The sequence below is a fragment of the Podarcis gaigeae genome (assembly GCF_964106915.1).
Source record: "Podarcis gaigeae genome assembly, chromosome: 1".
In the NCBI taxonomy this organism is placed as follows: Eukaryota; Metazoa; Chordata; class Lepidosauria; order Squamata; family Lacertidae; genus Podarcis; species Podarcis gaigeae.
The window spans coordinates 93,319,888-93,333,674 of NC_139678.1; the positions used below are offsets into that span (position 1 = coordinate 93,319,888).

General features: G+C 41.4%; 2 protein-coding genes across 7 annotated transcripts in view; both read right to left on the bottom strand.

Moving 5' to 3' along the window:
* The window catches only part of HEG1 (heart development protein with EGF like domains 1), a 61,793-nt gene extending 56,501 nt beyond the window's left edge, over window positions 1-5,292 (bottom strand). Inside the window, exons 1-2 of one of the 2 annotated variants that reach the window (XM_083731861.1) lie at window positions 5,200-5,292; window positions 1,260-1,807 (exon numbers count right to left, since the gene is read on the bottom strand). In XM_083731861.1, coding sequence (XP_083587987.1) covers window positions 1,260-1,539 — 280 coding nt within the window. In that variant the 5' untranslated portion in view covers window positions 1,540-1,807; window positions 5,200-5,292. Of the gene's footprint in view, window positions 1-1,259; window positions 1,881-5,199 lie in introns of those variants that run through there. The other variant, XM_083731862.1, reaches the window with a different exon arrangement.
* Window positions 5,293-6,729: 1,437 nt separating this feature from the next.
* SLC12A8 (solute carrier family 12 member 8) overlaps window positions 6,730-13,787 on the bottom strand; it is a 68,040-nt gene continuing 60,982 nt past the window's right edge. For all 5 annotated transcript variants that reach the window (XR_014564282.1, XM_083739226.1, XM_083739227.1 and 2 more), the window contains 2 exons: window positions 11,617-11,677; window positions 6,730-8,103 (listed from right to left, as the gene is read on the bottom strand). Coding sequence is in view for 4 of the 5 variants with exons in the window: in XM_083739226.1 (XP_083595352.1) it covers window positions 7,938-8,103; window positions 11,617-11,677 (227 nt within the window). In the remaining variant the exon portion in view is untranslated. The remainder of the gene's footprint in view (window positions 8,104-11,616; window positions 11,678-13,787) is intronic.

Below are 13,787 nucleotides of genomic sequence, written 5' to 3' on the forward strand. Positions count from 1 at the left end.
CCAAACAGTTTATAACTGGCTCAATGTAATTTAAAAGTAAAATATTTAACCAAACTCTGCTCCCTGCACAAGCCTCCATTCATTCAACTGGAGAAACACTGGTTGTAATGGGGGCAGGCAGAGAACCTTTGTTCAATGAGATAAGGTACATTTACAGTGCCATGCTATGCATCTTTGCTTGGATTGAAGGTCATTCCACCAAGTTCAACAGGACTTACTCCTAGATATGTATAGGATTGCATCTTAGGCAATCAAGTTACTCTGTGGGGAATTCTTCAGAACTCTGCAAACTTATTTTACCTACAGACTTCTGTACAGTGTGCTTAAAATAGCCGACTGTTTCTATATACCACTCACCTATCAAGCCCAAATATATTTTTTTCTTATTCTTTTCATTGTTCCATGACTTCCAGCAGCTTGTTTTCTGGAAAGCCTGTTATTTATCATTACTTATTGCAACAGATGTCCTAACTAGAGGTATAATATGTTACTACTGGTAGTAATAATAATATTTATTTTGATCTTTAGATGTTAATTAATTGTGAACGGGGCAGCTTCTCTCACACAAAATAGCCTCGTTAGATCTGCAAATTAAACCCAGTCAAGTTTTGACAGGACAATCCACCATGCCGTTCATCCAGTAGCCGGACTCCCAACGCCTTCTCCCATAGCCAAGTGTCCCAAGCCCTTCTGCCAATGATATGGGGCCACCAGCCCGACCCAAGCGAGGAGCAGAGCAGCTTGCAAGTGGCGCTTAAGAAACCTTTCTCCCTTTGCGCCCCGCTTGAACATCCCCCAAAGCCGGATCCCTATAAAGTCCTAAGAGTGGGAGGTTGAGGGGGGTGGGGAGAGAAGAGACGGCGAATAACAGAAGTTATTTTTATTGTTATTGTTTCAAAAACAACAACTCGGTGCTGTCCGACAGAAGTGGCTTTCCTTTGACGCGTAGACCATGTCCCCTGCTGGGACATGGGTGGGAATGATCACCGGACTAGAGCTCCTTTTTTTGCTAAAGGGAAAACTGGTGGTGGTGATGCTGAGGGGGTGGCAGAGGCGCAGAAATCGGCCGGCTGGCATGTTCCTTCTAATCCGTCTGCAGGAATCCTCCCCGCACCACCACCCCCGTCCAAGGCGGGATGAAATGTGCCGGATGAAGCTAAGCCCCCCCGGAGCAGCAGCAGCTGTGGCGGTGGGCGGGCGGGCGGACACCCCCCCCCCCCACGAGCTTCCCTCTCCCCGCTTCTCGCTCTCTTACTCACCCAGGTCTCCAGCGCCGACAGATGCCACGGAAGGCTCCGGGCTCTCCTTCGCCTTGGGAAGCAGCAAGGAAGCCGCCGAAAAAGAGGAGTCCTCCTGGGGAGGGGTAGATCCCCGCGGCCCCGTCGTGGCGAAACGGGAGCGATCGGTGGTGGAGGAAGAGAAGGAGGAAGGGGAGGAGGAGGACGGGGAGGCGAGGGGGAAAGATCCCACAAAGAGATGCAGCCCCACGAGTAGGAGGAGGCAGAATTGATGGATCAGAAAAGTGCACGTTGCTGGCATGATGCTCGGGGCTTCACATGCCCGGTGGTGAATAATAATAATAATAATAATTAATAATAATAATTGCTGTAAGCACCATGCTCAGTGGGCGGGGAGGGAAAGGGAGCCCGAGCAAAGGAAAGGAGCCGCCTCTACTCTCGGAGTTCCCCGGGTCCGTGGCGAAGCCGCTGGATCAAGGGATTTCATCGTGGAGGCGCGGCTGATCTGGGAGGGAGAAGAGAGCAGCCCCAGCCGAGTGGCTCACAGCCGCATGCGAAGTGCACGAAGCCTGAAAGTAAAAGCACACAAGGGCAAGGCTCCTCCTGGAAGCTGACATCACCGGGCGATGCTGCTCCCCTCCCTCCCTCCGTCCTCCGCCCCCAGCGCGCCGCCCGCCTTCATCTCCCCCACCCTTGCAGGCGGCTCGGGTGGTTCTCTCCACAGCCATGGTCCTAGCCGGAGATTCCAAAGGACAGAGGGCATCCGTAGACCAAACTTTTTTTCGGGGGGGGGGGGACGACAGGCGGGGTTTCCGGATTATCAAAATCATTAGGGAACTTCCACATCACCTAGAAAGCTGGTGTAAAGGAGCACAACAGGCCCAAGACCCTGGATATCTCGCCCCCCCACCCAGCAAAAGCCTGAAAACAGGAAATTTTAACTTAGGACAGGAAGTTTCCTGCTGGACAGAAGCCCCATCACAGAATCTGCCCAGGCAATCAGTGGGGTGTAATGCTGACCCGGGGAATTTCCCCTGACCCTTCACACACATACACGAGTCTTGCATGGAGAGGGGTTTCCAGTAGCAGTCAGGAAAGCTGTTTGTTGTTGGGGGGGTGTTGGGTGTTCCTTAGTTCATGCAAGACGCAGGGATTGACCAATTTGTGGCACCTAGGCAATGTGGATTGCAAAGGGCAGGGTCTGGGCAGGTAAGGACCCTGATATGTGGAAAGAGGACCTGTCAGAAGTTCACATGGTGATAAGCATTTTCAGGTGCTCTCCAGCATGGCAATGAAGCTGTTTTTTTCACTGTCGAATGTAAAACCTGCATTCGATTTATTTTTATAAATCAACCATAAATGCAAGACACATGCGTAAAGACACAGACGGCACAATTCTAGATAGCCATGGAAAAGCATTTTGTCAGCTCCTTCAGCCAAGTGACTGGCTGCAGTAAACTTCCCCAAGCAGTTCTGGCTGAGTAAGTACATCCCTGCCCCAGACAGGTGCTGTAGCTGTCTAGGATTCCATCCAAAATCTTTATCCTGTAAGCTAAAAACACATTGCATTACAAATTATGGCACTACATAAATGATTAAAGTGACCTTACAACATGCGTATATATATTTTTTAAAAAACTTCAAACTATTGATCTGCTTTTCATCAAATTTATACTCCTCATTCATTCCAGCAATAAATAAAACTTACTTCTGCTGGTAATTATTTATTGCCTGTCTTCTTTTATCCCAGACTTTTATTTCACAATTGTTCCATTCTGTTTTCTATCTCACATTTACAACATTGAGGGGAGGGGAGAGAGAGCAGGACTCTTGCCAGCTTGGGAGGAGAAAGAGGTGGTGGAGGTTACATTAGGGGAAGTCCTTATAGTTTAGTTTAGTTTACTGCTTTGCATGCAGGAGGGTCCCAGGTTCAATCCCTGCCATCTCCAGGTAGACAATCCTCATGAGCCAATGGACTGACTCTCCATGGCATTCTACTATCCCGCCCAATGCAGTGAGATTCCATTGTGAAGACACCATAACTATCATCCTCCATACCCAAGCTAAGAGATTTAGCTTTCTTATGTTTCTTTGTAGTAGTTGGTCATGCTACTAAGCAAGATGCATGGCAAAAAACACAAAGTCGCTTGAAAAAAGCTTTAGGTGTTGCATCTAAATTTACAGTTTTGTATTGGAAACCAATACAAGGTAAGCAGTGATATCTTTATAGCACTACTACTGTTGCTCCAGAATTACTTTACCTTATAGAGCTCACAGCAATAAAATAATTCTTGGCACTTGTATAGTGCTTGGAGAGCTTCACAGCCGTTATCTCAGTGATCCTTACATCAACTTACGATGGCTTGGCATTAAAATCTTTTCATTGCAAATGGAAACATGAGGCTGAGAGAACACCCAGCTGCCTATGGCCCCCTAATTTATGGATTGGCAAATCCAGTTTCCCACATTTCCACATCAGTTTAGATTTCTTTTTATAAAAGTTCTCATGAAGAATTATCAGTAGTTTAGGAGATATTTCTCCTAATACGGTACACACATTTTTATATGTGGTTTTGCACAATATTGCATTTTTGCATGTTGTGCACACTTTCCCCTAGTATATGTATTTATGTACAGTGGTATCTCAGGTTAAGTACTTAATTCATTCTGGAGGTCCGTTCTTAACCTGAAACTGTTCTTAACCTGAAGCACCACTTTAGCTAATGGGGCCTCCTGCTGCCACCGGAGCACGATTTCTGTTCTCATCCTGAAGCAAAGTTCTTAACCTGAAGCACTATTTTTGGGTTAGCAAAGTGTGTAACCTGAAGCATATGTATCCTGAGGTACCACTGTACACATTATTTGTGGTTGGAGGATTTTAAAACAAAATTTTGGAGGATAGGTATGTTTCAGTTTGCATGTTGTTTTGGGAATGAGATAGGTTCCCCATTCATGAGAATTAAATCTATTTTCTCCCTCATCTTTACTCTAAATAATTCATTGCCAAGGTGGAACTGAAACAGGCTCATATTATTATCATCTGTGCTGCCCTAGATGCTTGAATAATACTACAATCACTGGAAAACAATTCTAGTTTATTCCCATCTTTTATTTTGCATGGTCATCACTGCCAGGCATCGTAACACCACAAAGTTTCTTTTATTTAAGGTTAGCAGCCTACTTTAATACATGGCTTCTCAAAATATGGAATCATTTTCCAAGACTCGCCCCTAACCTTTTTACATTCTGCCTGCCATGTTGTCATTTTACCCTTGCAACCTGCATCCCCACCTAAAATCACCCACCTGCAACAAGAACTTGAACTCTTTCCAAGAGGACAAACCAGATAATGATTGAAAGGAAGAAACTGCATGGATGAATTGGCATACAATCAATCAATTGAACTGCATGTAGAGTTTTCAGGAGATAAGTAAATAGGTATTTTTGAGGTTTATTGGCACAGGAGCATATAAGACTTCAATGTGCCAAACACACAGCCAATGAAAGCAATAATTTCAGAGAAATATGTATGTATATCCTTGAAGAGAAACGAACAAGAGAGAAGAATGAAGCAGATTTAAAGAGCAGGAATTCAAATAGCTTTTTATCATTGTAACTTCTTAAACATTTGTCATCCTATACCACTGAAAATGGTCAAGGAACTCCAAGTTTATCCTCTCAACAATTTTGTGAGGTAGGTTAGTTTGAGAAAGAGTGGCTAGTGCAAGATCACCCAGCCTTCCTTTCTGAGCAGGGATTTGAATCCAGATTTCCCAGGTCCTAATTCAAAACCTTAACAACTGGCTCCACCACACTGGTTTGGGCATTATGAAAGGCATATCACTATCTTGGAAAAGGTCCACATGATTAAGAAAACAACACCACTGCTCTATATTTGATGCAATCATTTCTTGCAAGCAGGATAACACAAATATCTTAAGCACAAAATTCTGCAACGTACCATTCATCTCAGCTGAATAACTGTAGCATGAAATATGGTAGCAAAATCACCATTCCTCCCTTCTGCCATCAACATTTTGCTTCTGCATAGAACACATTCTGAAAAAGAAACAATGAACTGCCCTAAGATCTAAGGGAGGGGAAGTATATATTTCATTCAAACATGTCACTTATTTGTTCTTTGCAATTTGTGGAAGATTAAGTTTAAATCAAAACACACCACTCACACACATTCGCAGCTGACAAGCATCAAACAAGTTTAATAGTTCTCCAGTGAAGACTCCAAATATGGAATAATGATAAAATTGGCAACTGAATTAATTAGACACAGTATCTTATTATCTTGCATGTGAGAGCGATTATTTAAGCAAGTGAAAAGTAAAAAGCAAGTAAAAGCAGAAGCCGAATTATTGGGCAGGGGTGGAATTACAGAAGTTTGTGTAGAATATTTTTGAATCAGCTGGCAAGACTGGCTTTTCTTCCATTAGAAGCAAAGTGGGAATGCAAATAAAGTGAGCTAATAAAATGAGGTGCTATTGCTATTGTGTGGGGGTGGGGGGGAAGATAGCAAACGCTTCCAAGTTCAATCCCTGGAATATGCAAGTAGCGCTGTGAAAAGCTCCATCCCAAAATCCCGTGGAGCAGCTGCCAGTCACTACAGACAATATTGTGCAAGAATTAGTCAATAGTGAGATGTGGTATAAGGCAAATTCCTGTGTTTTTTCTCTATTCATTTTATTTAACATAATTTATATACCATTTGATTGTAAACAAACCAACAAACCACCCTCCAGGTGGTTTACAACAATATAAAACTAAACATTAAAAATTGTTGCTAAAAACAGGTATTATAAATATTCATAAGATTAAAATCAACAGCAGCTAAAAAGGTTAAAACATGTGATCATCTTTGTGTCTTGATAGGCTTGCTTAAACAAAAAATGCTTTTAGAAGTACAGTGGTACCTCGGGTTAAGTACTTAATTCGTTCTGGACGTCCATTCTTAACCTGAAACTGTTCTTAACCTGAAGCACCACTTTAGCTAATGGGGCCTCCTGCTGCCGCGCCTCCGGAGCACGATTTCTGTTCTCATCCTGAAGCAAAGTTCTTAACCCGAGGTACTATTTCTGGGTTAGCAGAGTCTGTAACCTGAAGCGTATGTAACTTGAAGCGTATGTAACCCGAGGTACCACTGTATTACGTGGCAGCTGCCAACAATGCCAGTTCTACAGATCAAAGTGGTCAAATAGGTGTATACTGTGTGAGGCAACCCAACTAGTGGTCATATGTTTATATACTAACACCTAGAACGTGGCCCAGTGGCAAACAGACAACCAGCGCAGATTTCTGAGGGGAGCTACATGCTTATAGGGTCATGTTCCTGTCAGCACTCATGCTGCAGCATTCTGCACTTACTGCTGCTTCCAGATCAATTCTCCCAGTTCCAGAGTCAGCAACAAGCTTAGAGCTCCTGAAAATAATCCATGGGTACCCACTAACTGAGTCAATTAATTCAGACCTGGAAATATACTTGCTGTTTAACGTTTTATTACAACTGCTGTTAATTTTTCACATCATAAAATAAGAGGTTGGTTTGGCGGCGGGGGCATGTTTCATGTTGTCCACCCTAAGCACCATGATACCGAATTCTGGTACTGCTCCAGTCTGAGTCCATGTAACACATGATTCCTCTTGATGACCTGTCTTCCACACAACCACCAGGTATCATTAAAACAGTAGATAAAAACGGTAGATAGTCACAGTAGCTGGGGGTGGGGTAGAGACTTAAGGGTCAGAAGCACTCAGCCATGTTAAAAAAAATTGTCAAGAGGGTTTCTAAGTCAGCCTTGTAAATGTGCATACAAAAGTACAGCAACAATGTTCTAGTAGCTGGCAGAAATGGAGCTCCATCCCTCCTCTAACAGCCCACTGCACTTCTATGCAGAATGTGGAGATGGGGGGGCTTCCTTCCTCAGGCAGCCTGCTTGATCCAGAGAGAGGTTAGAGAGCACTCCTGCCAGCCTGCTCACTTGTCTGCATGCAGCTTATTGTTAATTCTGCGTTAATTTCTGTGCCCGATCACAACATGCAATACTCATTTTAAGCTTTGATGGTTTACATTTTTTTTTTAATTCTCAGTTGCTGCATGGAACGCGTCTGATATGGGGCTGTCTGTTTCACACTAACTACATGGATAAGGGGCACTACATCTAGATTTAGCATTGGTTCTTTCTGGGCAGCTAAAGATTGACAAAACTGTGTGTCCAAAGCTCAGTTGTCTAGCAACTCACCTGCTGAGTCTACCTATACCGAAGACTACTGTTGCTTCCCTTTTTCATTCTTCTGGTATCCTGTACCTATGGTTTTCTGAATTACATGCTAAGATATGGACATATTAGAATTAAGCGTGTCATATAAACAATCTACAACAAAACCAGAGAACTTTATAAAGCTGTATTTTTTAAAGAAAAATTATGAACTGTGGAGTTATCGCACACTAACACCCCCAATGTTCTGGAAAAGCTGCAAAACTCTTTTTTTTGGGGGGGATAGAAGAGAACAGAACAGAGTTTGGAAGCCAAGGCTTTAAAACTCCCCCCCCCCCCGGACTCCCTCCTTTAATTGGAAGTTTCAGTATTCATTAAAATTGGTTCTAAAAGGGAAAGCCTTTTAATCAAGTGGTGTGTCTGTGGCCAGTGTTTTTAATTGGCTGGCAGATTGAATGGGCATGTTGCTTTCTCATTGGAACCGATTAACAAACTCTTCTCTGGTGATAAGAGAGGAATGGTGGTAGCGGTCCCGGGAGGCAAAATCTGTATTCTCTTCTGTGAGCTGAGTGGTCTCCATGCCAACTGTTGCAAGGGACGGTGTCACAACAAATCGCTCCTCCGGGGATGGCTTTCCCCTGAAAAACAAAAGGAACGCAGAACCTTCAGATGCCCCATTGTTTTCCAATACATCTGCAGCTGCACTCTTGAACTGTGTAAACAAAAATAGAAAAAAGAGAAAGAGAAAAGGAATCCACTCTGCTATGCACAAAGACACGGCACTTGAAGAAAGAATGCAAACTTTTCCTTATGACTTGAGGGTTTGGCCAAAATTCATCATAGACTCTTTCCTTATGTAAGTTTTATTTTTAAACGGTCAGTGAAGGTTTCCCCCCTTAATACATACACTTGCGTCTCTCCGGTTACGGTATTTCCCAGTTGCTTCAAATGCTCCAGGCATATAAAACTGCACTAATGTTTGGTCCAATTAAATCTATACCTTATGGCTGAAGACCAGTTCATGTAAAATAATGCCTGCTCATTTCCTTTTAGTGCTTTCCAGTTAGGATGCAACAATTCAAAGAATGAAAAGGCCCAGAGAATTCATCCTGCACTTCTGTTGTTTTTCAGTAAAATCATAAAAGACTACTAAACACTTATTCAATGCCTTTTAAAATTATACTTTTATATTCTGAATGTGAATTTAAATGTACTAAAGACCAATCTCAACTGTATTCACATCTAATTTGCAGAAGCATCCTTCTTAAACTGTTGTAGGAAGTGCAGTAGCATTTAAACCCTTAATGTCATTAGGGCCTTTTGAATTACTAAAATGTGTAAAAATGCTTCCAACTAGGGCAGTTTTGCCATATAGAGGGAATGAGTAAATACAGCCCCTAAAAATACTTGTAGCATGTTCTTACTGCAAGAGGCACACATTATGGGAGTTTCCATGCCACCAGTTGTGGCCACAGAGTGATTACACCTTGAACTCACAAAAATGCTAGCAATTTTCTCAAAGTGAAAACTAGCTGCTAAGAAACTAACATTGACAAGGGTCAGATGCACACTTTGCTTTGAGTCTAATTAACATCTAATCCCATGAAAGACATCTCTTTGCAAGTGGTAAAGAATATGGTAAAGGCATGTTGTGGGGAGGGGAGTTATGTTATTCATCCTCAATGAAATTCTGGACCACATCCGATGGTACTCTTGCTACCACTTTCCAGACAGCACTTCAAATTGCTATATTCTTCTAACTGCATAAGAACTGCATTTTCCTAACAGCACGTTGCAATTTGAATGCTAAGTCCCCAAACAGAAGAACTTCCTTAAGAGAAGATATCAAGATGCTTATCAACAAATGAGAAACTTTATATTTGTTGCATTATAAATTGATCATCTGGGGGAAAAACACACTAGAAAGGAAGGTTGTTCCAGATATACAGCACAGAGCAGCATGGGATATAGGTTGATCAAATGGAAAGGGGCTCCTGTAACAACTGTAGAGATGTGGGAGTTGGCAGGTTCAGATATTTAGGAAGGGTGTATAATGTTGCACCTGCTGAAATGCCCGCTTCTACAAAATTACTAAAAGTTATTAAGATTGCTGTCCTCCTTTGTATCTAGTAGAAGTACTTGCTGACAGAGGAACTTATGCAAAGTAGTGAAAATGAAAAGATAAACAAGGACTCCTATAGGAAGAAATATAAGGGATGTGGAAAATGGCAAGCAAAGAAAGGTAAGATATGTGTTAATCATCTATGATGCTCTTCTGTATTTCAAGAGACATGGTTTCTGATGGATGGCAATTTCACGTTATGTTGTGGATATAAAGCAACTGCAATAATTCTTTGACAAAAACTGAAGGAAGCTGAAACTGCGTTTTTCAGGGTTAGAGAATGTAAGAACATATTTCTAGCATCCTAAACTTGTGTTCATTTGTTTTTTTAAACCCTAATTGAAGGTTTCCCTCAGTTAGTTTGATTCTTACTATTTCATTGGTTTGTAAATTTATTTAAAATTAATATTGTATTTACCAGGACAGGTGGCAATAGGTAAGAGACTTTGCTTCTTTGCTCTATATGTCATCTGGTAAGTACACAGCTAGTGTTTACAACATGTGAAGCAGCAATAGCAAATACAACAAAAGAAGGAACACTTGGAGAGTCTGGGAAAGCGTAAAGCAGCAAATGACCATAGAGAAGGACCTATAGAGAAGAGTAGCCAATATGGTACCCACATCCCCAGATGTTCTTTAACTATAGTTTCCATCATCCATGACCATTGACCATGCTATCTGGTTGGGAGTCATTCGGTACCCCTGCCAGAGAAGCTAACTCAAAACAGCCAGGGAAGTTCAGAATTCTGTAAATGAGTGGTTTGGTCAGGGTGATTTCTTAAAAGAGAATGACTTGGAGGGAAATGGTTAAAAAGTTCCCCACCCACAAAAAACCCCCACTATAGCCTGAGTGGCTGCATTTCGTAGAAAAAAAGTTATGTACAATGATCACAGAATGATGCTGTGTGTGATATGTAATTCTACTCTTAATATGGCAAAGTTAATGGTAGTGCAAGTACTTATAAAACTAATACTATAGCTATTCACACACACATATCCATAAAAGAGTGCATACAGCTCTAAATCCAACAAAGTGTAGCTGTTGATGACTATTATTATTATTATTATTATTATTATTATTATTATTATTATATTTCTATACCACCCTTCATCCAAAGATCACAGGATAATTGACAATACAAAAAACACAAAAATACATCCCATAATAACAATCATAATATATAATCCATAATATAATATGGATTATTGTGGAGACCTCGATGACCAACCAGAATATTCTCCCATATTTCGCTACTAATCTTAAGGTCTTCCTCCTTCCCCCTCATTGGTTCCTTGTGGGCACAATGGAGTTGCTCTTCATTCAAATTTATTTAAAATTAATATTGTATTTACCAGGACAGGTGGCAATAGGTAAGAGACTTTGCTTCTTTGCTCTATATGTCATCTGGTAAGTACACAGCTAGTGTTTACAACATGTGAAGCAGAATCAATAAAGTAATTGTATTACCTGCTGATGCATTTCAAGAATGCACCGTACAGTGCACTTAAGTGCACTTCAAGTGCACCTCTGTTCATTCAAGTTTGTTAATGTTTCAGTGGCTCTGGGGGATGTAACTGGACATTTTGAAAAATAAGTGGGGTATAAGTTGTTACGTTATGCATCTCTGCAGTGTAAAAGATAAAATGGAGGTGGTGCAGTTAACCCTACCTTAGGAAGTGTAGCAAAAGTCTTGCTCCCTCAGAATCTACTAAAAGTGAGATTATAGTTGGCATGGTTCCATTTAGATTTAGCAGGTGGGTTGTAGGAGAGCCAAGATTCATTATAAGCAGGGCAGAAAGAATGACTTGGCCTCTACTTAATTAGCTATGCTGAATGGCTTATGAGAAATATGTCTTGTGGTATTTTGTAATATATCTGAGATCTAAATAACTTAGGTTGCAATCCTATACCTAGGATTAAGTGTCACCGAACTCGATGGGACTTAATTTTTACTCATGGATAGGACTGCACTCTTAATCTCAAATTAATTAAGGATATGAAACATCTCTTTTCCTAGTTAACACCAACCTGCAGGCATTAAGTAAAAGTTGTTTTATCCATTGGAAAAAGCTGAAGTTGGCTGCTACACCTGTAGAAAAAAAAGACAAAATAAGTTGCACTATTGATAAACTGCTCTTAATAACTTGACACATAATCTAAAACTCTGCATTGATCCTTACTAATCCAAGCTGGCCCAAAGTTTAAAGGTTTAATAATGGTGGGAATGTGTTTTTCATATTTCTCCTCAAATTGAGGCTTTGCGATAGTCACTGAATCAGTGACTGCAGGCTGTAAATAACACCTGAGGGCAAGACAGTTTGAGCATAGATTGCCATTTAGTTTCCAGGACAATTCAAAGTGCTGGTTTCGACCTATAAAGCCTTAAATGCCCCAGGACTGCAATAGCTCAAGGAGTGCCTCTCCCCATATGAATTGACATGGAGCCTTCAATCTTTATCTGAGGCCCTCCTTTATGTGGCTCCCCCATGAGAGGTCTGAAGGGTGGCAACCCGAGAATGGGCCTTTTCTGCAGTGGCTCCCTGCTTGTGGAATATTCTCCCCAGGGAGTCTCACCTGGCACCTTTGTTACCTATCTTTAGCCATCAGGCAAAAACATTCCTCTTTCACCCTGCCTTCGGCTAATTAAACAAACTATGGCCGTTTAAATTGCGGGAGGGGGTATTGCTTTCATTCCTCACTATATTATGTATTCTTGCGCTTTTATATTGTAAACTGCCCTGTAATCCTCGGGTGAAGGACTGTCATACATACATACATACATGCATAAAGGTCCAGGCCTGGAAAGTGATGGCATGTGTCTTTGGACGCAGAGTCAGGATCTTATGAATAAGGAATCCCTGAACGATGAGATCTAGGGGGGCAGAGTATATAAGGTCTCCCTCTTGAGCCTTCAAATTGCTGGCCCCTTGTTCACAAACCTAGCTAGACTTTGTCCAGACTAGTATTGACCCTGGACTGTAGCCTAACTCTGGACCACATTTTTGGCCTGAAGTGATTCACTGTGCTTGACCCAGGTTTGTTTAGATGGCACTACATCCTCAACCTTGCTCTCCTTGGTGTTTTGGTAAGAGGTTTATATCTCCTATGGTTGAGGGCACCCACCCAGCAGGACTCTCCTTATGTTCTGACATGCAGCTCTGTGGTTCTTTTTTTGGGGGGGGGGGGTGGATTTGCTTTTTACAAAATGGAGTCATTGAGACTACGATTTGAAAGAGGGAGGGGGGCTGTTGTGGAGGGAAGAAGGTGATCTTGAACCCTTTTCTACCAAAAAAACTCCCACAAGCTGCATTTTACCCATCAAGAAAACATGCAGGCAACCATGCAGGTAAAATCTGCACAGTGTGGGCAATATTGGGTGGTGCTGTTTGTTTATTTATTTAATAAAATTTATGTACTGCTTTATTGTAAAACAAACAAACAACCCTCAAACTGGTTTACAAAAAGAATTTATCAATGAAATTAAAAAGGCAGTTAAAACAGCAATTTTAAGCATTCAAAAATAATTAATCAACCATAAGTTTAAAAAACCAGAGTAAAACACATGTCAACGTTCTACAGGTTTGAGTAGGCCATCCCCGCAGTGACTTGAGGTGAAAAGATAAGAACTGCCCCTGCAGTTCACCTCAAATTGCTTCCTCTCAAATTGCTTCCTCTGTGGCTGTATTTTGTAAGAACAAAACTATCCCTAAAAAGAATCAGGGAGCTACATCTTAAGACATAGTCAGTGAAATTGAATTAAAGCCTGGGAACCACTACGATAGACTATGGTACTTGCTATTTTAGTGCCATCGAGTACTACATTCTAAATCAGACACACACAAAACCCCTAAACACCTGACATGCACAGACTCTTTTAATACTCTTTTAGCTTAAAGAGTATTTCCTCAGATTACATTTATTGAATATTTAACATGTTTTACTTCATAAATCAAAGGGGCTTCCGCTTTGTAGTCAGAAATTCTGGTATTTAATGAGGTTCTTATTCAGATTCCAATCTTTGAAGCATTTTTCTCAGGAGGATTTATCTAGACGGGTGGATGGGAGGTTATGAATGGATATGACCCACTTATATTTTCATCTTAAAAACAACATTCCTGTAAGGCAATAACTCCACCTAATTTATTTCACGAAGGTGCAACAGAATAAATTAAAATATTTTGCAAAAGGTATTAACTAGT